The sequence below is a fragment of the Amblyomma americanum genome, chromosome 4 (assembly GCF_052857255.1).
Source record: "Amblyomma americanum isolate KBUSLIRL-KWMA chromosome 4, ASM5285725v1, whole genome shotgun sequence".
NCBI classification, from domain to species: Eukaryota; Metazoa; Arthropoda; class Arachnida; order Ixodida; family Ixodidae; genus Amblyomma; species Amblyomma americanum.
Genome location: NC_135500.1, coordinates 167,688,222 through 167,711,729, shown reverse-complemented (window position 1 = coordinate 167,711,729; position 23,508 = coordinate 167,688,222). Strand labels below are relative to the sequence as shown.

Here is a 23,508-nt window from a genome sequence, read left to right as displayed (position 1 = left end):
TTCTTGGTCCTCGAGTTGAACGAACGAGTCCTCTATAGCGGCGCGAGCATCAGTACCAAATTACTGATTTAAGAAATACGTCACCAAGTTTTATATCTCAGACATGATGCGAGCTAGTTAGGGCAATTTGAGATTGTTCCTATACGAACGCCCGTTGGCAATCATTGCACTTGACTTGATGCGAAAGCGTGTGAAAGGCAAACATGTCTCTAAACGTTTTCTTTTGGCGTCCACCGTTCAGAATTTTCAGACTTCAGAGGTAGCTGCAGTAATCACTTGATCTTTGGCCAATCGGCGAAACTTTTCTTCTTCGCACTCACAAGTTTGTGCTTATCTATGCGCTAACTACATTCTGTTTATCATTCACGTTACTTAGAGATATCTGGTCCGGAAGTATATGCAACGGAAATCCTTCAGAAGCAGCTCATCTACCAGATTGTATGGCGACGCTGGACTTTCTCGTAACGCTAGACAAAACAAAACGAAGATGCTGCCCGATATTCAATGAATGCACAGGTTGTGGATACGGCCGCTTGAGCCGTCTCGAGGGCGCTAAGTGCATGGCACCCTCGAGACATCAGGCAGGCTTACTTATTCGATGGACCTGGTCGCACGCAAGCTTCGAGTCTGCCGGCTCATGAATCACATATTTATTGCATATGATCCACGAGACTTACGTTGCGTAGGCTGCCTATCTGTCTGTCGCGAGCATCCGGGATTTTGTGTTAGGCTCGACACTCTAAGGGCAGGCTTTAAGGCGCCTCGGGCCAACGCTGAGAGTGCAGTGGCAGGTAGGCCCGCATAATGGTGAGCGCTGGCAAAGTGGCCAGCGCAACAGAGTGGTCGGCGCAGTCACGAGAAACACGCAGTGAACAGCTGCATGCCCTAACGCGCTGCATCGCTCAGACGTACACTAGGGTTTGTTTGTTTTTTGTCAGTAAATTGATCCTGCGGAGCTTTTTTCCCCCTTTTTTAAGAGAACCCTCTCTTCACTGAACCTTTTTTTTTTCTCAGTCTTCAATCTCAAAACCCGTACAATAGAAGCCATGCCTCACTTTTTACCCTGTGTTGTCAGAGAGCATAAATTGGGCATTCAATATCCTTTCTCTTGTGGTTTGCTTTCGCCCTCCTCTATTCTTCAGATGCGCGCTAAGATAAATGTTGCGCTAAATATTTTGTTTTCGGAGGGCACTAGTGGAGGTAAGAATTAAAGATAAACAAAAGTTATGAATGTCAAATAGCTACAATACACAAACAAAAACCCACTTTGTCGCGTCGCTTCACGTGCAGTACCTTAATCTGTTAGCGATGTTCTTTTGAGTGGTTCTTCAGTACTTCTTTGCATTCCAGAGCTAGTTGGTGATACGCATGAGCATTTGTATGTGTCATTTCCTGTCTACCCTGTTCATTTATGCGCGGCAGTGTTGTAGCAAGATGATTAAACTTAGCAGTCAGTTCCGACAGCGATAGTCATTTTAGGGCACATCTTTTGAAATGAATAACGGTTCAATCGATCCAACGAATTTTTCTATGAAATGCCGCTCATCATTACATCAAGCATATTGCTTCAAAGCCGCCAGACTGTCAAAAAAAGAAGGTGTGGCAAAAAACTAATGCCAGGAAAAGATAAACGCTTTCATATAAAAAAAAATTAAGTCCATGATGTTGGGAAATGTTTAAACCATTTTACTTTTCGCGTAAAAATGTAAAATGGATTGAAGATCTTTAAAACCTAAAAGGGTATTCACATTACCCCTTCCAAAGAAAACAAAAACCGAGCAAGCTTTATACTTTCTTTCTTTTCTTTTTGGTATTGGCGTGTTTGCTTCATTGCTTGCTTGTTTGTTTGTTTGTTTGTTTGTTTGTTTGTTTGTTTGTTTGTTTCAGAGTATTTCCTTTAAACCTAAAAGCGAGGAACTGCAATACATGAGTCGCTCCGTGTCCGCCCAGACGCAAACATCACCGGTCCATTTCATTCCGCACATGAGAGTCACTCAGCGACTAGTGTTTCACAGCGTAAAGAGAAATCTTTGTCTCAGTGCGAAAGCGCGGCTTCTCGAAGGCGGCCGAAACCGCGGTTAGGCGGTCGAATTTCGCGCTACGCGACTCCGAGCAGCTCTCGAATGAACGTACCATAGGAACGTGAAACAAAAACAAAGCGACAAATCCACGGCTCACATCCAGACTGGCACGTGGGTCGCAGGCGAGCGCTGCATGGGACGCTTTGCTCCGGATGACTGGGGCTCGGGTTTCCGGCGAGTTGTGTGAGATGGTCCCAGCCCCACTCGTCGTAAAGCGCCCTAGCTCCGAGCCATGTCCGTAAAACAGCTTTCCCCGCATCTTCAGCAGCGCAGGACAAAAGTGAAAGGAACGCCTTGTTAGAAAGCAAAGCGTTCCTTTCGTTTTCATCTGGCATTGGGCGTTCACTTTTAACTGAACGGTGCAGCGTAGGATAAGCAATGAGTCGTACGAAGGCAGTGCGAAATTCTGAGAAAGCTTAGACGATGTATTTCTGGGGTAGCTGACTTTGGGCAAAATACGTTAGGGTATCACGGCGCTTGCGCAGTGTCGTCTAGTTTTGTTCTGGAGTGCCCGTACGCAGTGAAGGAAAGCTCCAACCGCATGCGTTGACTTCTCGGCGGTGTGGCTCGTGTTTTCTCGGCTTGGCTTGTCTTGGCGCTGCATCGTTTTATTTGGGACAGAATAAAAAATGAGGTCCTATGTTGCGTCCAGGGTACGCCTGGAGTCCGTCATCGTGGTTTCTTTGCATTGTTTTATTTGAGGACCCTCAAAAAGATGTCGTAAGCCATGCTTTTAGCGTAAACGAAGGCGTTCTATATTCACATGTTTTTTTTTGTTGGCCGATTTTGTGATACGCAGGTCACAAGTTCACTGCGGAGTAGTTCAAGCAAGTGCAACGCAACACACGGTGAGACAGGCTTGAACGCAAAGGAAGACTCGTGGTAGGGCAGCTGAGCATCTACCATGAATTGAAGTATAAATAATCACGGGGAGAGAATGCCATCCCCGACTGCTCTCTATTACGAACTCTTTTACGGCTTCTTCTTTCTTTGCTTCCTCTACGTTATTCATTTATACCCGATGTTACGAAAAAAAGAGCTATAGCTAGAGAAAATCTGGGAATAAATAAAAGTTATGTCAACCAAACAAAACAGAGGCCTACACCTAGATGTAAGGTTCCGGCTCTCGTCGAAAGCTCCTTTCATGAGAAGTATGCGCACCGTTCTTAGCTGCTCTTATTCCGAGCAGTAAAGAGCTAATACGCTTTTGGATTACGAAACCCGCTAAATGGCTGAGGGCAGCGCTCCTGACATCTCCAATCTTTCTCTTCTCTCCGCTCTGCCCAAGCCTAAGGCATAAAGAAAGGAAAAAAAAGATCGGGAGCTCGTCTTTGTCTCCCCAGCGAATTGACGACTGTCGAAGACAGGCAGAGCGATGACGTCACCGGGAGGACCCGGAGCTTCCGCCCAGCCTCCCTCGATCCCGCCGGCCCATTTTCGATTGCCTCCTCCGACGGGGGGTCCGTGTTGACGCGGCGCCCGGAGATGCATTAACTTTCCCTCTCCACGGTGGTGGGTGTGCACTTTTATGCTTTGATCTTTTTCTCCCTGCCTTCCCGAGTCTTTTGCCGGCAAGGGCTGCTCTTGTGAAGGGTCCAAGCCGCCGCCGAATGAGTCACCGCTGCGCGCCCCCCCGGGCTTGAAACGCCGCTGGCAGAACATGTTATAGAAGAGCCGTCCGGACAGCCTCCAGTCCGCCTTGCTAATTCGGCACAGCGTTATCGAAGCTCTTCTTACTATCACTCCCATTTCACACAGTGCACAAACCCCATCGCTGCTTCGCTGGCGCGGTGTTTCTTCATAGTCGTTTGTGTATTGCTTCCGCTCAAGCTGCCTTGGACGACTACATGATCTAATTCCGACTGAATGTGTTCGTAACGAGCTTTCTCAGGGTATTGAACTCTGTTCACTGAACAGAACTAGTGGTAGTAGTGGACGCCGCGCATTTCGCTCGAGCAAAGACGCCGTGTGGGTTCGTCAGAGAGGTTCGGGCCGCGCCCCGTGACGTCGTAGAAGCTTCCTGTCGGCGCAGGGAATACTTCTTTGATGAGAGCCCGAAACGAAAAGAGGATGCTAACTGCCTCACAGCAAACGCATTAGTGCAGCAAATTAGAGTGGCGGTATGGGCTTCTACGAAAGCTGAGGCCTTCACACCAAGAAAAAATAGAAGAAAGCTATATTACCTTCCGATCACGCACTGCGCGTATTCACAAAGAAGTCAAAACTTGGTAGACTGGACGACGCTATATCCCTTTTAACGGAGCTATGAACTCACTATTCATACTGTTTGTTTCCAATGTGCAGAAAATTTTGAGAAGGATGAATGATTGACCGGACACCAACCACTAAGCGTCGGAAAATCCTTTCGCCTCATGATTGGAAAGCGGTTAAATTGGCTGCATGTAGTAGCGCAACCTCTTGCCATTGTTGAAGCGCGTTGCTTTAAGTTATCTTTCGAAGTCTCTGAATGGGGCACTCATAAATGGCAAACATTCTTCGCTGATGTAATCTGGCTAGAACGAAAACAACAGACAAGAGGTGTTTGCCGTGCACTGCAAAGGCTGTTTACATGAAAGCATTTGCAGCATCTACAGATTTCGTCGTGAAAGCTTGTCTTAAAGTAGCAGAAAAAAAAGAAATTATTATAAACAAATGCAGCGCGTGCCGTGCCCCAAGCAAAAATGCATGCCCTTACTTACGCATAAAACTGACTGCTTTTCTCTCCAAGTAGTTTAGAAAATTGATGCTTTTTTATTGCTGTTTTTTTCACGGCTGTTTTTTATTATTTCTTGCTGAACGTTGGAAATGATGAAATCTTGAATGCAAGAATTTGGCAAATAGTAGCCGTTGCGCATGTTTGTATGTTTTTTTTTCGCGCTCCACAAGCATTTCAAGCAAGAGCGACTCATGAGAAAGGTTGGCCTCATGAGAAAGGTTGAGAAAGGTAACCACTTAAGGTTACGTCTTTAAAAAAAAAGGCTTTAAGAATCCATTTGAAGGCTTTATTCAAACAGAATGCAGCTCTTAACGAAAGAAATGGAAACGAGTACGTACAGGGGCTGATGTTTAATTATAACACAAACAAAAAATGTAAACAGAGCACGCTATTGTCTTCTAAGATTTTCCATGCATTGCGTAGCACAAATTGCCAGCTATTATGTGCGCATGCTGGTAGAGTACTCCGGGAATGATTGCACTTGAAACAGAGCCGCGTGCTCCGTTTATTTATGTCCACACTTGTACATTACTGCAGAACGAGCTCGTATCTCGTGCGTGACTTTACGACACTTTTGATGTCAGCTCAGCATAAAGACCGTATTTACTTCCAGACTGATCCAACCGCAGCGGTGGCATAGTCGGCATACGGGAGGTGCGGGGTTCGGTCCCCAGCGCCGCCGAGTGCCCACCGCTGACGCAATGTGCACAAGCTATGCACTGGCCTAGCGCTCGGTTTATGTAGGGGGAAATGCTTGGGAAGTAAGTCTTTGACTCCACCTTGAGAAGGCAAGCGTAGCAGGGGGAGGCAGAAAGCTGATGAGAGTAAGAAGTTTGCGGAGATACGGTGGCCGCAGCTGGCAAAGGACAGGGTTAATTGGGGAGACATGGAAGAGGCCTTTGCCCTGCAGTGGGCGTGGTCAGGATGATGATAATGATTAGTGAACAAAAGCACCTTGTTCCATGGCGCTCTTGTGCCATATATGCTCTTGCGCCATAAAAACATATAATAATCAAATTGGCCGGAAAGTTGTATAGGCCGACATGGTAAATTCAGGAAATCGAAGGGAAGAAATCAGTCTGGGGTTCTAATGTAGTGTTAGAAGCGAAAGGACAGGTCTGAAGAGCCAACACGCAATTAAGGTGAGCAGCACAGCGTAATGAATGCGTATTGCTGATACAGCGGCATCTTCAGAAGAGCGTCCCTGGATACAGTGCTGCAACTGCGCCTAGCGCAAACACGGGCATAGGGAAGCAGTATATATTATAAACAAGGAAGTAATTACTCATTAGCATCCATACAAGCTCACTTATAAGCCAATGGAGGAAAAGCGTAATCGAAAAACAGCTCGAATTGGGGAAGGTGTTTGTCAAGTGCGTTTGGGTAAATCCCCAGCGTGGCGTGAATTTCAAACAAGGATGTAATCACTAATTAGCAGTCCTGGTTAGCTTAGTTGGCAAAGCGACTGGCTCAGACAGGCGGCGTTTCCGGTTTCGGTCCCCACGCAAGCACAATTTTTTCTTCCTGGACGTGTTCCCTGCGTAACCGTAGGCCTTAGGGCTGCGCTTTGGTGGATGCAAACGAGTAATTAGTCACTTAAATATATTCTAGCTCGAGGTGACTCCCCTTAATGCGTTTCGTATACAGGGTGTTTCACCTAGGACTTTACAAATTTTTAAAAATAGGCTTTTTGAGTTACAAGAGCGCTTTTTTTTTTCGGCATGGCATTGTCACCTGTGCAGTACATCGGAATGCAGGTAAGAACTGCTAACTAGCAAGGTAACAAATATGGAACAATTAACTTTTTCACCACTACTGTTAGGCTCCTTAAATACTGAGAGGCGTGTAGCCCACCATAAGCAATATCCATATCTGCTTTTAGAATTACGAAAACGCGGTCATCCTCGGCGCTGTGACCCAAGAAATTTTGGCTATTTCGACGAGTTACGAGCACTCTTGCTTTGTCTGCAAGCTCCTCGAAAGCTCATGTATTTTGGCGCGATATAGCCAAAATTTGTTGGCTAGAACGCCGAGGGTAACCGCAATTTCGTAATTCTAAAAGCTGATATGGATTTTGCTTATATTGGGCTACACGCCTCTCAGTATTTAAGGAGCCTAACAGTACTGGTTAAAAGGTCAACTATTTAATATTAGTTAACCAGCCTGCTAGTTAGCAGGTCTTAGCTGTATTGTGATGTACTACACCGCTCACAATTTTAGTCTTACAAAGGTGGTCTTCCAACTCAAAAAGCCTATTCTCAAAAATTGTGTAAATTCTTAGGTAAAACAACACCCTGTAGAGGATAGAGGTACGTTCATTAAGTTATCTTAATATTTCGCATACGACCTAAACGTTCGGTCTTGCCGCCTTACCTTCGAATCTTCGACGGGGGAAAGCGTCACTGGGAACCATGCCCGAGTGGTCGCGTTACTGAATCCCGTCGCAGTAGCTGTAGAAATCCGCAAGCCAATTCAAGCCTAGGCAAGAGAAAGAAGCAGAAGAAGAGACAAAATAAGACGACCGAAGTCAAGGTAAAAGACGAAGATTAAGAGAAAGAAAAAAACAAAGACGAGGCAGAAAAGAAAAGAAAGAGAGGAAGAATGGAAGAATAAAGAAGAAGGAGGAGAAAATGAAGAGAGATGGCGATTTTCACCGGGTGTTATATCTAAGCCGTACCATAGCTTATACAGCCTTTTTTTTTTTTTTGCAGCGCCCTTTAAAAAAAGGGAGGTCTTACTTTTACAAAACTCGAAAGTGGCCGTGAACTAAAGCTATTCGAGCTGAAAGAGTGGGAACCAGGAAGGCAAAATGAACCCGAGCGAAAAGTGATACAAAAGTCCACAAACACAACAGGTCGACATGGACAACCGGGCCACAAAAAGGCCAATAGCAATAAGCAGAGTAGTGGAAACAGCGCGAGAAGCTTACTGGCGCACTGCTGAGTTTTTAGATACATTACATTTCGCAGTTAAGCAGGACTACAGTTCAATGTAGTAATATTGTTTATTGATGAAGCAGCGTAACACCGGAGAAAACTCAGTTGTGGCCCATGTCGCCGTTCTCCAGAAACACTTTCAGGGTGATCAAAATTAACAGGGACACTTAATTCCAAAAAGCGTTGGCAATGCTACTACATTTCCAGCTCTTGATGCCTTTACCGGAAGTGGCATATCACTTCTGGCCTGGAGGCGTCGTGCCCGGTCAGGGGACATAACTTTCCTCCAGCCACTGGGAATGCTCGGTCTGGTGACGTCACTTTGCTCCATCCAATGGGTGAGGTGCGTTTCCAGGGTAAGCGCAGAGGATCATGGGAAAGTATTCTGCTAACGCTACTTCCGGTTCCAACTTTTTCCTCAGCTCGTTTGCTTCATGGCAGTCGGTGTGTAAATACCACTTGTTATACTAATCTATTCGCACTACAACATCGCTGATTGTACTGCATCATCGCAAGACTAAAGCGACGTCGACTCCGCCCTGCTTCGTTATGTGTTTTCGTACGAAATGCAACTAAAATAACGTAGTAATGGCACGAGACCTTTTATGCGTACGATATGCGTTGTGTTGAGACGCGCTGTGCACACAGTGGCATTAATGGATAATTTGCTAACCCTTTGGTAGCCTTTACACGCTGAGAGGAAAATACATATATCGTCTGCTAAACTTTGCACGTTTCCGCCGTTCGCATTCAGCGCGGCCAAAAAACAAATATATAATGAGCAACGCGTTAAGCTCGTTCAAACGCGCGTGAAACCGACTGCCGTGCATATGTAGATCAGCCAGCCTACTCTGGCATATTATAACCAGGACAAAACACGCTTACATTTCCTTAATGTCAATTTTTGCGCTTGGGGCTCGTTCATACGCAGCACGCGCTGATCTTACGATGATGCTGTACAGTGAGCGATGTCGCAGCACAAATAAATGAGTGAGGAAATGATGCACGCGTGCACAGCGATTGCCATTCAAAAAGCAGCGTGTGGGGGAAAATTGTAACCGGAAGTAGCTGGCAGACGATATTCCCTTGATCATTTGCGTTATGTTCGGAAACGCACTTCACCTATAGAAATGTTCTCGTCCGATCTGGTGACGTCACTTCTTCCAGGCAATGGGCAAATTTTATGGCCGACGTGGCATAATGCCACCGTGGTGCTTCTGCTGCTATTGCATTAGTATAGGAGTCTTTGAGCGGCCGCTGCCGCCCGTCGAATGGAGGTATCAAGTTTGTAAACGAAGTATGAGCTAGGCTGAGCATCCTTATGGCCTACGCATGTCGTCGGTATGCACGCAAACATATACGCATTTACTCTTTTATTTGAAAGGTCACCTTAGCAGTACACTGTCCACATACGTCAGCTTACCTGCGCATGCGTGTGGCGTTCTACCGAATTAAATAACACTGACCAGTGCAACTTTTCATCATGTGCGGAACAACCCATCCTTTCGAACTCACCTGTTATCGACTACCGCTTGGCACGTATACAGGCGTGCGCTAATAGACGGTGCTTCAAGAAAGAAAAAAAAAGCTCTCAACTCGTCTACCTCAAACACGGACCTCGATACTAAGCATCAAAAATCACTGTACCGCTTTAGAACTGGGCGCTTCAGTGCAAACACTGCTCCCAATTACATTATGCAACACAAAAGAGTATGTAAAGCCACTCCAGTTGTGTAGCAGACATAAGCTCTAGCTTACTGAAGACCAAGCGTATCAATCGAAAAATAAATCATCCGTGCACTCAACATTAGAACACGGGTCTTAACTTCATATCAAACCATAATCTCTTTCGCTTGTCACCTGGGCCAGTTCGTAGTGACGCTGGAATATTTTAACCAGCGACGTCGCAGATGACCGCGTTAAAGCTACAGGGCGAGCTAATAAACTAGTAACCGAGAGAATGAGACAGTGAATTCTGGTGAAACTAGGGCACGACGACCGCATTTATTCGCTGTACATTAAACGCCCGCTTCCTAAAGGCGTGTTCTTTATTAATTCAACCGAATGTTAAACTCGCTGAGCGATACCCTCTCTTTAAAGGCAGCAGTCCAAGTGCAACCGCGTGCTCCTAACGAATTCAAAGTTGCTTCATTTATTAAAACCTGCTTTTTTTTTTCATTCAGACCTTGCCGATTTAAAAGCACAGCTCTTCCTAACGCGCACTGCTGCTTGTTAGAACAATCCGATGAATAATGCTACTAATCTGAAGTACACGAGACTTGGATAACACAGTTTAAAAGGGCTAATAATACAATGCGTAAAATAACTCCTGCCTCATCCCGCGTTTTATGTTTCTGGCCTTGCTCGGCAACCGGGAAAGCAGGCTTTCGTGCTTGCATATTTCACTCAGTGGTCTTTCTTTTGCAATGATAACTGTATGTAAAACATCATATGAGGGGATTAACGTCGACGTCCACTCGACGTATTATGCTGTTACCGTAAACTTCCGTAAACCGTCAACCGTTTACCGTAAACCAAGATCAGCAACTCCCCTTTGCCGCCATATTATAGCTTCTGTAGTGGCTATGCTGATCTCCCCTTTTATCCCAAACTACCGCATTTTCTACGTATCTGCATTTCCGCCATGACGATTGTATTGAACAGATGGTAACCACTGCAAATCATTCATTTAATTCTCACTGTTTTCAGCAACGTTCAGTTCTTCCTTCGCTTTTAATCAAGTTATGTGCGTTCAATAAACCCGGCAATAGCACGTAGTGATTCATTTTCTCAGATACACCTATCCATCCACTTCATGCCTCTTTCAACGCAGCCTGGTTGAAGCGGGGATGCAACAACAAAAAGAAAAGAATAAACGATCGATATACGATTCAAGCGAGGCATTCTTCCCAGACCCAGAACTAAAACAAAAGGAACACAGTACTTCCCTCAATATACGCGGCGCCTATACCCCTTTATTTACAATGACACAGAAACCAGATTGGTCGCATTTTCTTCGCTTCCTCCCGAAATAATCCCTTCCTCCTGTTATCCGCCGCGCGGCTCAATAAAATTTTCACAATGCCGTCACGAGACAGACAGAGGCAAGAAAAGGTCATCACGCCGCGAAGTCAGCCGAGCTTCATTTTCAACTTTTTATTGCGCGTCAATTTTTTTTCCCTTTTCTTTCCAGTTCCGCTCGCGATGAGACGCAGTGCGTTTAATGCCTCACTTCGGACGTCGTCATCAGGCGAACGGCGCGAAACTCAGAAGAAACGAAACACGCGCTCGCTCGCGCGCCAACTTAAAGGCCATTCTTTCCTTGTCTTTCTTTGACTCTTTCTTTGTCTTCTTCCCTTCGCTCGCTCTTCGCCGAAAGGCGCGAGCGCTCAGTACACGAGCGCGCGCCGAGCTTAAACATGGATGGAACGCGAAGAATAACCAATCTGCGCCCAGTCGAGGGGGTCACAATGGCAGCCGTCAAATTGAATGACCCGCGCCGCCAAAGGGGCCGAAAACAACGGGGAGCCCGAGCCAGCAAGCGGCAGGCATCCGTTCTCAAATTGTGAAAAGGAGACGGCCCGCCAGTAGCCCCCTGGCTGGTGGCCCGGCCTCTGGCTTTGCTACAGCTTTGCCGTCGGCTTTGCTGGCTTTGCTGGTGGCGGCGGCCCAAAGGAAACACCCGAGACTTTAGTCCGTCTGTCTTGCTTGCTTTCTTCTTTTTTAAAGAGGTCTCAAAAGGCATCCGCAAAAAGGGGGATGGAATGAAGAGGCGCGTTCCAGATATTGATTTCTCTCTTGTTCCTCCCCACAGGGTTTATACGGGGCTCCTTCTCTCGCTCTCATTGGCGGCGGTGGCAAGAGCGTGGCGCGGTCGGTGATTTATAGCGCTTTCCGTAATCTCCCATCATTTCTGGCTTTGACGTCTTTGTCCTTCTCGCCGGACCGGCAGGCACCAGAGATTGTCTCCTTGCGCGCGACGGCCACGCCGCCGCCATGCGGCGCTCCGAGCGTCCGCCGCTTCGAAGGCAACGCGCACCACTGGACTACACTGCGCCCTCTCTTGTTTCTCTCTCTCCTCTATTTGTTTAACACTGCTCTCTTCGCTTTTTTTGTGTGTGTGCCGAAAATAGAGCCTTTTGTTTTCATTCGCCGAGCTTTGTAAATAGCACGATGGATGAGAGGGCGTGTTCGAACTGACATTGTTTTCTTTTCTTATTATTCACATTTATGAGATAGAAAGGCTAGACGGGGCTTTTGTTCGACTAGAATCCGCTGTGCATTATTCGTGGCTACGAAAAGTTCTCCCCTACACAATGCGCTGCTCACTTTTTTGTCACTTTATGAAATCCTAGCTGCTTCCACGAACAAGGAGGATGCAAGGTCACGTTGAGCTTCAGCTGTCACTTTTCTAAACTGAGTTTCGCAATTATAGTAGCAGCGAGACAAGAAGTTCAGGCAGAGACCCCAAAAGAGGCACGAATAGAGGAAAGCCTAGTGTTATCTTTTTACGTCTCTTAAAGATGTGCGACCAAGTCTACAACTCGCCAATGTTTCGTCAAAACTGGAAGACGCTCGCACATTCTGAAAATTCCTCCCCACGCAAGCAACCTTTAAACCTTAAACCTATAACAGCTCCACGCTGTGCCACCCCGGTGGCGTTGTTGCGCAAAAATCCCGATTGGTCGATAGAGTAGACTACTTTATACTGTGAGTGAATGTGCGTATGGATTGTGGAACTACAATGGCATATGTTCTACTGTGACTGAATGTGTGCATAGATGATGACTTCTGGAGTGGACTGTGATGTGGACTGTGATGTGGACTGTGTGGATTGATTGTGTGCATAGGTGGTGACTGTGGGAGAGAATGTGTGCTATTATAAGAGACTGTGCGCATAGCGGGGTATATGCGACAGGCTTTAGGACATTGTTAATATTGAAGGGACGCTACGGTGGAGCAGTTGCCATCAGAATAAGCAAGGCTAACCCCACCTGTAGCATTCAACACCTCAACTCAACTCAACTCAACTTAAGACGTCACAGCCACATAAACTCGCGCAGGAAGTTGAAGCAACCCACAACGCTCACGTGAAACGAGACACGTCATTCGTAGAATGAAGGTGATTCAAACATAAACGTTTACTGTTAAATAAAGGTCGCCGTATGCCTCGTACGGTGTAACTTTATAAAGCATTTTATTCCACCTAAAGAACAACTGTAAGAAGGTTTGGCGCGATTTGAACCCGCGATCTTCCATACACAAGCTACCCCTCTAGGCCACGCGAGGCAAGCTTTTACGGGTTAGGAAGAAGCGAAAGTTCATAAGTACGTCATGTGGTCTTTCATGTAATCTTACGATTGTATGCTAATGAGTATGTGTAATGAGAGGGTTAATAAGAGGACCACATGTCGTTACCACGTGGTACCCTCAAAGCAGAGCTTGAGTGCCCCCCCCCCCCACCGCCAAATTATTTTCAGATCTCGCGTTTAAGATCTCCCTAGAAAGTTATAAACTAGCCGTTACATAAACTTTTGCTAAATGAGCCGTTACAATGGGTGTCAAGCATTCAGCTTATGCCAATAGTCTACAATATCTCTCTCTAGTTAGGAAAACTAGCTTGTTCAACAACCCTCCCCCTCTCCCCATTTTATTCCGGAACCCTCACTAGAGGCGTCAACGACGCCTCTTGGCAAAAAACCTCTTGGGGTGTTTCTTACGTCGACAGCTGAAAAGCTGGATTGTGGCAGAGGGACGTTCTTCGTTCCTCAGCACTCATAAAAGTGATTTAGGACAGCTAGCGTTGCGTGCTATCACTTTCAGTAAGGAAGTGACCCCTCATGAGCAACCACTCAAGCGCAGCCATGCGGCTACAAATGAAAACTATACAGCTTCCACAGAAACCTTGCAGTTGAAGAAAAATTCGTCCTGGTCTTCTACTGCCCCGATGAGGTGGTGGTCTTGCGTCCGAGCCCAGGACCAGCAAAAATATGTCTAATTACAAGTTTTTTTGTGGAAGCTGTACATCTTTGTAGCCGCATGGCTGCGCTTGGATGGATGCTCAAGACCACTTACTCACTTATTACAAATCTACTCCACCTTTGGGCGTTCCCCTAAACGTTGAACCAAGTTATTACTTTTTGCCCGTTGTTACGAGTCCAAAAGCGGCTACTTCCTGGATAACTTTTCTGTCCTCCGGTACTACCTCGTGGCCTCCACGTCGCCTACTCATCAGATCAACGCCTCCTGCTGGCTATAAAGCGCTGAAAGCTTTGTGACGCATCTTCGCAAAGCCATTGCCAGGGATGGACGAACGTTTGCAAGCATACGCGGAAATCGTCGAGAACTATAGGTTAGGATGGCATCTGGTGCCAGCACGAGATCCAGGCTTAAACAATAAAGAGGGCCTCCCGAGGCGACGATTACAGGCCGAAAATTTTGCGCACCCCGTGTGGTTTTTTTCGCACCAAGGTAGACGACAGTAAAGACGATAAATGTAAAACCTGCGGAGCGAGCGAGACCCTCGATTCCACAATTTGGGAATCCCCCGAATCCCCGGGCGCTGTGGACATTATTGAAAGTAGAGGCTCTTGGGAGGCCCTGCTGCGGAGCGAGGTCCCCACCGACCGGCAACGAGCTGTCCGCCTGGCGGTTGATGCCGCGAAGAACCAATGTATCTTCGGTAGTCTTTAGTCGCGGAGGTCTTAACCCCGTCCCCTAGGCCTGCGCGCCAGGGGCGAGGAGTAGGGGGCCTCCTACATCGGTGGAAATAAAGTTTTAATCATCATCATAATCATCATCATTCTCATCATCCACGCGCCTCATAACCATTTTTCTTTGCCCGGAGTTGCAAATTCTGGTTATCGGCAAACATGCCACTCGGATTTCATGCAATCCGTATATAAAACAGCGACGCTCTTTCGAGATTATCAGGTCAGAAACTTAAGCGGCAATATCCAAAAAATTTCGGCAGCAACTACTGCGCATGTGCGCCCTGTGTGTAACCTTTACGGTCCGCTGTACTCAACGCAGGAAACCCCGATAGCCGAATACGAACATAATACTACGACGGCTTCGATTCGAAGTCACATTCTAAACATAGGTAAGAACGATTACACATACGCAGTCAGTGGGGACGTCTGTGCAAGGCGATTTGCGGTTCGTTTTGAAAGCAATCGCCCCTCCATTCAACCTTGTGGTCTCACACGTGCGCTCTTTATTGCACTTGTCCTGATAGCCCTTAAAACATGCCACAGGGTGGTCTCCTCCGACGTGTGTAATCGATCACGCCCGTTGTTTTCTTATCTTGGACGTCCGCAATCTTCGCGTGTGCACCTTGGCAAGCCTCTGACGAGCGGCAGTCGGAAACGACGCCGCGCCAAGCACAAAGAATTGCATCTCCTTTGCTCGCCGCGGAGATGAAAAGAAAGAGATCGGCGAGACCTGTTAATACGTGCTCTCATTAATGCGGCATGAATGGTGCTCCGTGCGGCGCATAATAGAAGGTATTTTTATTCACCGGCAGGCACCGGAGTATGGGGGCTTTGCAAGCAAACATCCTTCCTCCCCCGTCGGTCGATGCCGCAGTGGCGCGCGGCGGTGCAAGTATTGAACCGTTTTCATAACGAGCACTTCATAAACGGGAAGCCATCAAAGTACCGAAGCAGCGCGCGCGCGCACTTCGAGCAGCTCTGGGGGGTCGTTAACTGAAAATCGCGGCTGCGGCACGCTTCCAAACATCCCCGTGATGAATGGCCCGACCGCTTTCTGGGGCGGATTCGACGCAGCAGCACTCGTGACTGCGACGCACAAAAATATCTCGGTCTTACTGCGGTGGGTTAGCACGATGTTCAGAGATGATTTTCAAGTAGAATTTTTATATCCACCGCGGGATTGTGCTATGTCGCATCCACTTCCTACTGAAGAGCTAAGCGCGCCGCAAAAATATGGCGGTCAAAAATTAATCACCTTCGTTTGCTGTTTAATAACAAGTGCATACCCTGGCCACCGAAACAACGGGTCGTGCTGTGGCAGCAAAAGTTGACCTTATAACCGAAATTCACGAAGCCGTTAGCACGTGACGCCGGTCTGTGATTGCTGCAGACGCCGCTGTTATCGTATGCCAGCGCGCGCCAGCCGGATATGGCTGCATACATTTCCTGATCTAACTATATATCTTGACAGTAATCTTGATTGCGCGATCATGGCACGATACCTTGACCCGACATATGTGAGAAAGCCGCAAGGCTGCGAAAATTTCAGAACAGATATATGCTGTGTGGGGACCAAGTGTTATTTTCGTCACTGTTTGATGACTAGATATACGACTTAAACCTATTACACTTCCCGGCCTCATAATATCACTGCAGTCGAAGCTCAAGTCAACCCCAAGCCCAAAAAAGTTCCAAGCAGATAAGTAAAGGCAGGAAAATGATAGCAGGAATTCATGCATCTCAGGAACGAGTAATGTCGAAGGGTACATACCTCACAAGAAATACTACAGAACTACAAGCGGAGAAAATAGTGACCTGCAAGTTTTTCTTTAATTTTTGTTTTCCATTTGGTTGTTTGTTTCGCTACAGCTCGGACGCCTAACATCAGCGAATAAATATCGATTCAAGAAAAATTACGCAAGGCATCACGGAGAAGTAGGTTTTAACATTTTTTTGCGTTTAAATAGCTTTTTCTTTAATGATTCTTTTTTGTCTCAATAAGGCACAAATGTGTACAATCCTCAGCCCGCTACCCCTGTCGGTAATTCTGACCCTGTCCTTCACTGCACAGTGTAAAAGCTCAATGCAAAGATCTAGGGATGTTCGTTACCAGAGAACTTATAATGTCATATCTCTGGCTTACGTTACGACAGTGAGTTGTCACGCAGAGAAAAAAAGAGCATATTGATATAAGAGAAGAAAAGGAACCACCGTATAAAGTGCCGGGCCGGCGTTTCAATCTTTATATTTGGGTTTTAAATGCCGGTCGTGTTCCTATGAGTGAAGTTAAATCTCGCTTTTTCTCTTCTTTTATCTGTTTACATGGTCACCACTCGCCTGATCAGTCGTCTCAGCTAACACGGCGGCTGGTGATGTACTCCGCTGCGTAACTATACATCTTCTCTTGAAATGCCGCGCAAATCGACGGCAATAATTCGCGGCAAAGAGACGGGTTTCCGCTCTAAAAGAAGCTAAAAGAGCAACACCGCGGCCGCTCGGTTGCACGGCAATCCATAACGCTACATCGCTTTTCAAAAGTCACTCACACACACACACGCACGCAAGCACATTACAATCCCATACTGGCAGAGCTTACAAGTCCATGCAGGACTAGGCAACCAGAAGCGCAGCGGCGCGGCGCTACGGAGAGTCAAAGAGTTAGGGCCGCGACTCAAAAGCCGGGTCATGTGTCTCAACCCCCCGCACCCCACACAGGCTACGAACGCTTAAGTTGACAAACGAGCGAGACGTCTTGTTGATCCGCTTTAAGAAAGAGGGGAAAAAAAAAGTGAACACCAGCAAGCGGCCGTAGCTTCGCACAAACTGCGGCGCGTTCTTGGTTGGAAATCGGAGAGCTTCCCCTCGAGTCCTGAGTCTGTTTTTATTTTTCAGCTGTGTAAAGCGAAACCGTGAAGAATCTACTACGTGTTTGTAAACAAGCTTAAGACGGTGTGTGCATGGCAGCTCAGAATATATCGGACGGCATAGAAGTGAATCATATAATGGAAAGAGGCCCAGGGATACGCCGTACTAGTTGTCCCAAACATGTATATTAATATGAGTAACTGCGAAGTTCATTTTAATTTTCACTTTGAGGTCACATTGTTTTCCTCTAATGCCAAAAAGTGAGACATAAGGGATAAAGGCTGAACTGCCTGATGCCAGCATCATTGAACGAGCGAGCCTCCTTATCGAGTATCTCAGCACAATAATGCTCTTTCTCAATATCCTCATTCTTCATTGACAATTGCAGTGGCGCCCCCTGTCTGGGCAGTGAATGCCCTTACCATTAGAAGAAAGCAGTGATACTTAATTTCTTGATAAGGGAGGTTCGCAGTTATTTTGTATTGTGGCGATTTCACCATGATTCTACTGCTTTACTTATGCTCTCTTTTCACCTTACGTCGATTACAAGATATCAAGACGTTACCAGTTGCCTCAACTTTGACCCTTCCTCTAAAACAGCACGCGCTCTTTCCGTAGAAGAAGCTAAAGAGTAATGGCAGTCTTCTGTGAGCTTTGTTGACAGAAAAGACGACATCGATTGTGTAATGAACGCACCGGGAAAGCAAACCACGCCACAGTGATAATTCTACCGCAGCGGCTTCGGCGGCTACTGACGATCAGCCAACCGAATCGAAGCCTCCGTGAAAGGACAGGCCAGTTATGAATGCCGCCGCCATGGAAGAAGCTCACAGCGGAGTGGCCAGTGAGGAACCGGCGCAGCCGAAGCCTCCACAGGCTGACCAGCCGTCGGTATCCATCCTGTCCAAGAAAAAGAAGTCGGGACGTCGGCGCCACAGTGGCAAGTATTCAGTCATCGAAATAGAACCCGGTGCAGGGCCAGCGCCCGATCCTGGCTCCATGGCCAGCACAGCCGCCCCTAATGCAGCAAACGTTTCGGCGTCAGTACCAATTACTGTCGAGGCTGGTGGCGTTTCCACGAACGTGCCAAAGCACACAGCTCGACAAACCATCACTGGTGAAGATAAACCAGCACAGTCGCAACTATCTCTTGTTCAGCCGCCTCTCGAACAACCTGCCGCGACCCAAGAGACATCACAGCAACCATCTCTGCAGCAGCCACTGCAGTCGGAATCAACCCTGCAACAACCAATCTTCCCACAACCGAGCTTGCCACAAGACGCTGTGCCACAACCGACACTGCCGCAACCGCTTGCGCTGGAAACAGGGGGGACACTTCCACAGACCACCGGTGCCGCTCAGCAAATGCCTGACGGACAAGCGCTTCTGCTATTGCCGCCGGCATCGTCAGCACCAGCTGTAACGCCAGGTCCATTTCCGTTTGCACAAGAACCGGTTCTATCGGCTCCCGTTCATATGGCAATGTACCAACAGCAGCCTATGCTGAACACAGCGTTCCGGCAAGCGCAACCAGCACCTGGATTTGACTATGCCTTTGTCGCGCCAGGCTCTGCAGCTACGATTGATCCAGCTGCTGCGCTGTCTGTAGTGACAGGCGTGCAGCCCGTTCCCTACATGAGCTCTTTATATGGTAGCCCTGCCGGACTGCAATTGATGAACACTATGGGCCCTCATATTGCGACAGTGCCCCCGATGTCACAGGACTACACGTCTATTCCCACTGACAGACACAATGGCCCTTCCGGTGCCAGTAGGGCTGAGCCAAGCACAAAGCACAATGCGTCAAAGGCTTCAGTGGGAAAGCGAGGCCTAGCTTATCTAAAATCTATCTTCCGGTCAGAGGGCGAGACTGACTCGGCAAGGAAAGCAGCGCCAGTATCTGGCAGAGACCTTGTAAAGAGTCCCCCGAGCGAATATGGCGAGGAGGCAGTGGATGAACTAGACGAAGACTCGATCGCGTCACCCGTGTCGCAAAGATCCCGCTCCAGAAGCCGAGCGAAATCTAAAAGCCGCGCTTCAAAATCTCGAAAATCTGTAATGGTAGCTCAAGACAAAGACTTAGCAGACGCCGCAGCTTCAGTGGGTGCCCTTCGTCTGGACAAAGATATTGTCAACAAAATAGTCGCTGCACTTGCCGCGCGTAAGCAACTAGCACCCCAGGTGGCGGCTCCGCCACCTGTTCAAGAACGGAAGGACGGAGCCGTGGCTCCTGCGTGTGTTCACAAAGCCGCTCCTTGCAAAGTCGGGCACCCTGTAAAAAAAGGCGCAGAAGAGTTAGCAGACTCTGAGGACTTCTTCGAAGAAATGGTGCAAGAAATTGTTGAGCCTGAACAAGGCGCGGAAGACGGCCCGCGTAAGCGCATTGTTCGCAAGACAACTAAATCACGCCAGCACAATGTAATTGAGGAACCCTGGGAAGACAAAAGACGTGACAACGACTTGGTGACAGCACTCGATCGCATGCAAGCTATCAAATCTAGACTGTCTAAGGTAAAGAAAGGTGACCGAGATCGAATGCCCTACTGTGAAGATGACAGTCTCGAAACTACAGAAATAGATTCCTTTGAAAACGCTGGACGGACGCCATCCAAGTTCGACTGGCCGTGTTCTTCCGACGAGGACAATTTAGCGATGCCAGCTAACGTAAAGAAAGGCGTCCAACCTGTAAAAGGTGATCAACGTTATGGCGAACTACCTTTTCGTCGGCCGCTACCACCGCCTTGGCATCATGTTCCCCTGCCTACAGGAAATTACCCGTATAACATCGGCATGATGAGGACACCACACCTGCCACCAATGCCTATGCATTTCGGCAGGTGCGCTATAACACCTTCTTTGTCTCCTCATACAGCATGCAATTACGGTGTTTGCCGTTGTCTTTGTGAGCCTGCATTGTACTTGCATCCAAGCGTTCCAGAGCAAGGTCGCGGCTGCACACAGTGGCCACCATGCCAACAAAGTCTTGTCGGGGACGCCTGCAATGGGCCGAACGAATCTCGAAAAAACAGTGAGTGTGGTAATCTGATGTCGCATGTCGGTCCATGCTACGAGACTTCCCCCGGATGCCCTGTAACAAATGGTCATGCAAACCAAGTGTACAGCCGTATGGGTTGTTCTGGCCAGAGTTATGTCCCTGATGTATGCCCATGTTGCAATCATACCACGGCCCACCATTGTTGTCATTGCGAAGAAACATTTCCGTCTGTAGCGGGTCCAGTACACGCCTGCTCCTGTCTTAGAAACGACGCTTGTGGGGCCAATGCAGGTGTTGCCACGGTATCAAATCTAGCGGGTAAGTGCGACGCTGCTGCTTCTGGGGTCCCCCAAAGAGTGCACCACGAGACGACCGCCAAGCGCGAAGGCCGGCCGAGGCGCGTAGTTTATCGGCCCTGTCCACCTCCACCTGGTCTTCCGGTGATCGAGCATCCGACTCAAGCCAGGCTTAACGGCTGTCCTGCGTCAGGCTGTGCCGCAAGATCTGATGAAGCATCCGCATTGCGCAGCAAATGCCAAGGCGGTGGCGCGAACCATGTCAGTAAGAGAGGCCTCACTTTGGAAGAGGTACTCCGCCGCGAAGACGACATCCGTTGGGAGGCACGTCTTCAATATCGAAGAGAGCTGCTAGACGAAGAGAGGCTTCGACAGGAGGAACGGCTAGCATTCACCGAATACCTCAAGCAGCAGGAGGAGCTTCTGGAGAATGAACGCCAGTACCTGGAGAAGCCGGAGGCACGGAAGTTGATGGCGGACCTTCAGAGAGAGCTAGCGAGGCAGAAGAATTTCGACAAGAGGCAAGAGAAAACCCTGGTAGAGACTTCCGGCAGGGGACGAGCTGCGGACGTGACTCAACTGTCCCGGCAGCCACGTGTTGGGGCTGAGGTAGGTTCACCTGTGCAGTGTGGGCATTTCATGGAGAAAACTCAACAATGAAACGCATTTCAACATTTTTATTCGTTTATGAAAAAAAGATTTCAATGTTAATTTGTGTTTGCGATACAATACCTTCATTTAAAAAAACTTTTGCCTAATGCGTATAGTATGTGAATATAGCTCTTGCAATTTTATTTTCGTTTTCTTTCATCTGGCTTCTTATAATGGTTCGAGCGGTCTTCCTTTGGGAAGATATATAGCGCAACCTATATGGCATATTTTTGCACGCAACGCATACCTGCCGATCTGACTAGAACGACAGAACCATTCGTCGAATCTGCGGCTGAAAAGCCGTTTCAGCCTGTCCGTCTATCTCACCATCGTCACAGAAAATTTTAATACGTGGTTAGCGCTGCATAGCGAGACATATACCACCAGCACTAAACGACAAGGTCAAACGCCGAGAGATGAACACCACGAATCCCGCGTCTTTAGTCCTTGATTATTAGCTCTGGTAATATGCCTAACTACACACACCGCAACTATTACTGCAGAGAATGAGCCGGGCTGATTGCATTAGGGAATTTGCACCGCAGCTGGCGTAGCACGTGGTTAGAGATAAACGCAGGAGACCTTCGTTCTGCACTAGGCGTAAGTGGGCTGATGATGCTGATCGTAATGGTACTCATGATTCTGATAATGATTGTCTCACCGCGTTCCCAATAACCAACTTGCGCACCGGTCTAAATTGCGCAAATGCGCAGCATCTGCGCAAGTACTTAACGCATAGCCAGATCTTGCCTCTCTAGTAACTCTGCATGTGACCACAGGTGCCGACGGACGGACCCGACGTTCGCGGACCCTCGTCGTTGGTGCGCGGTGTGTTTGACAAGCCGGAGGCGACGGGAGCCCGACGCAAGTCTGTCCCCGGTCCGCAGACTCTAAACGGACAACGCAGATCTTCCTTGGGGCCCTCCGCTGGCTCCGCAGCTACGCGGACGCCGGAGACCAATGGTGGCAAGAGAGCGCCTTCTGCTGCGGCCGCTGCTGCTCGAAAGCCTTCCATTTCCAAGCCATAGAAACCTCATACGCATATAGGACATCCACTTAAGAAACGTGCACTGTGTTTGACCACGCACAAATGTGGACCTAACTGTTATGCTATATGCATGACGCATAAAATCGTAGGGTTTACTGTAAAGACTCTACTTCTCGGACATTTAGTATTCTATGTTTTCACTAGAAAACAGTGCTTCAACATCTGTGGAAAGGCTACATTAAGTTAAGCACGCGATGCTGTCTACGTGTGGCGTGTTCAGTTTAGCGAAACTAATTTTCCCCGCTTCGGAACCCGCTTTGACTAAACCGTTTTTTGTTTCATGTCACGCACTTGACATGTCTTGTACTCGAGGTACGCTTGCTTCTTTTATTTATTTTTGGGATCGCGTGAATTTAGTCTTTACAACAATAAAGCTTTAAAGGGAAAAAAAAGTAAACAGCCCAGAAAGCCATTTACAATGAATGACAGACCATGAAAGAAAAGTTGTTACTTTTTTCTTTTTTTGCGCCTTTCGGTCGATGACATGCTAACATAAATAATGAGGGACAAAAGACAGGGCACGCGGCAGATAGCCATCGCTTTTTTCTGCTCGGATATGAACGGAAGTACACATTTTAAGAACAGAAGGCTTGGCATGTGATTACTTTAGCAAGAGATCAACATGATCGAGGTCATACATATTGCATTTAAATATGACATGAAGAATGCAATCAGCAGCATCTGGAGTGCGCGGACTGATCTTCGTGGCGTAAAACTAAAGGCTGTATTTGTCTCTAACTGCTGATTTATGAGTACTGCATGTATCCTATCTTTGAAGCCGTGGCGCTGCGCTTATATGAACTGTGTATTTTCTAAACTGACGAAGGCAGGCATGCCAGGAGAGTAATGTTATCTTGCAACTTTTTCCTATAAAAATTCAGGGGGGCACTTTGTTGACCTAAAGTGCGGTGAGGCGAAAGCCTTTATCGCGGTGTTGCTGCTCATGTCCCTGATGTGTGGTTAAGATGTCAAGTACACAATTGTTGGTGAATCTTAAATGCTGGAGACATTGGAGGGCGTTTTGGAGGCATCCGTCTGATTCAACGCCTTTCTACAAACACACTCCAGCGACCTAGACAAGGAGAACTACTTATGCGTTGGCAGGGAGTAGCGTAGTCGTTAACACGCTCAGGTGCGGAACGGAACGATGGTAGTTCGAATCCCATCGTGCACAAAGACCTTTTTCTTATCGAGTTGAAGAGTGTCA

General features: G+C 47.7%; 1 protein-coding gene across 1 annotated transcript; it reads left to right on the top strand.

Moving 5' to 3' along the window:
- Window positions 1-17,978: 17,978 nt before the first annotated feature.
- On the top strand, window positions 17,979-22,469 carry LOC144130438 (uncharacterized). Its single transcript, XM_077664357.1, has 2 exons — window positions 17,979-21,211; window positions 22,033-22,469. Exons 1-2 carry the CDS (start codon window positions 18,113-18,115, stop codon window positions 22,279-22,281), a joined length of 3,348 nt encoding a protein of 1,115 aa, XP_077520483.1. The 5' UTR covers window positions 17,979-18,112; the 3' UTR covers window positions 22,282-22,469.
- The last annotated feature ends 1,039 nt before the right edge of the window (window positions 22,470-23,508 follow it).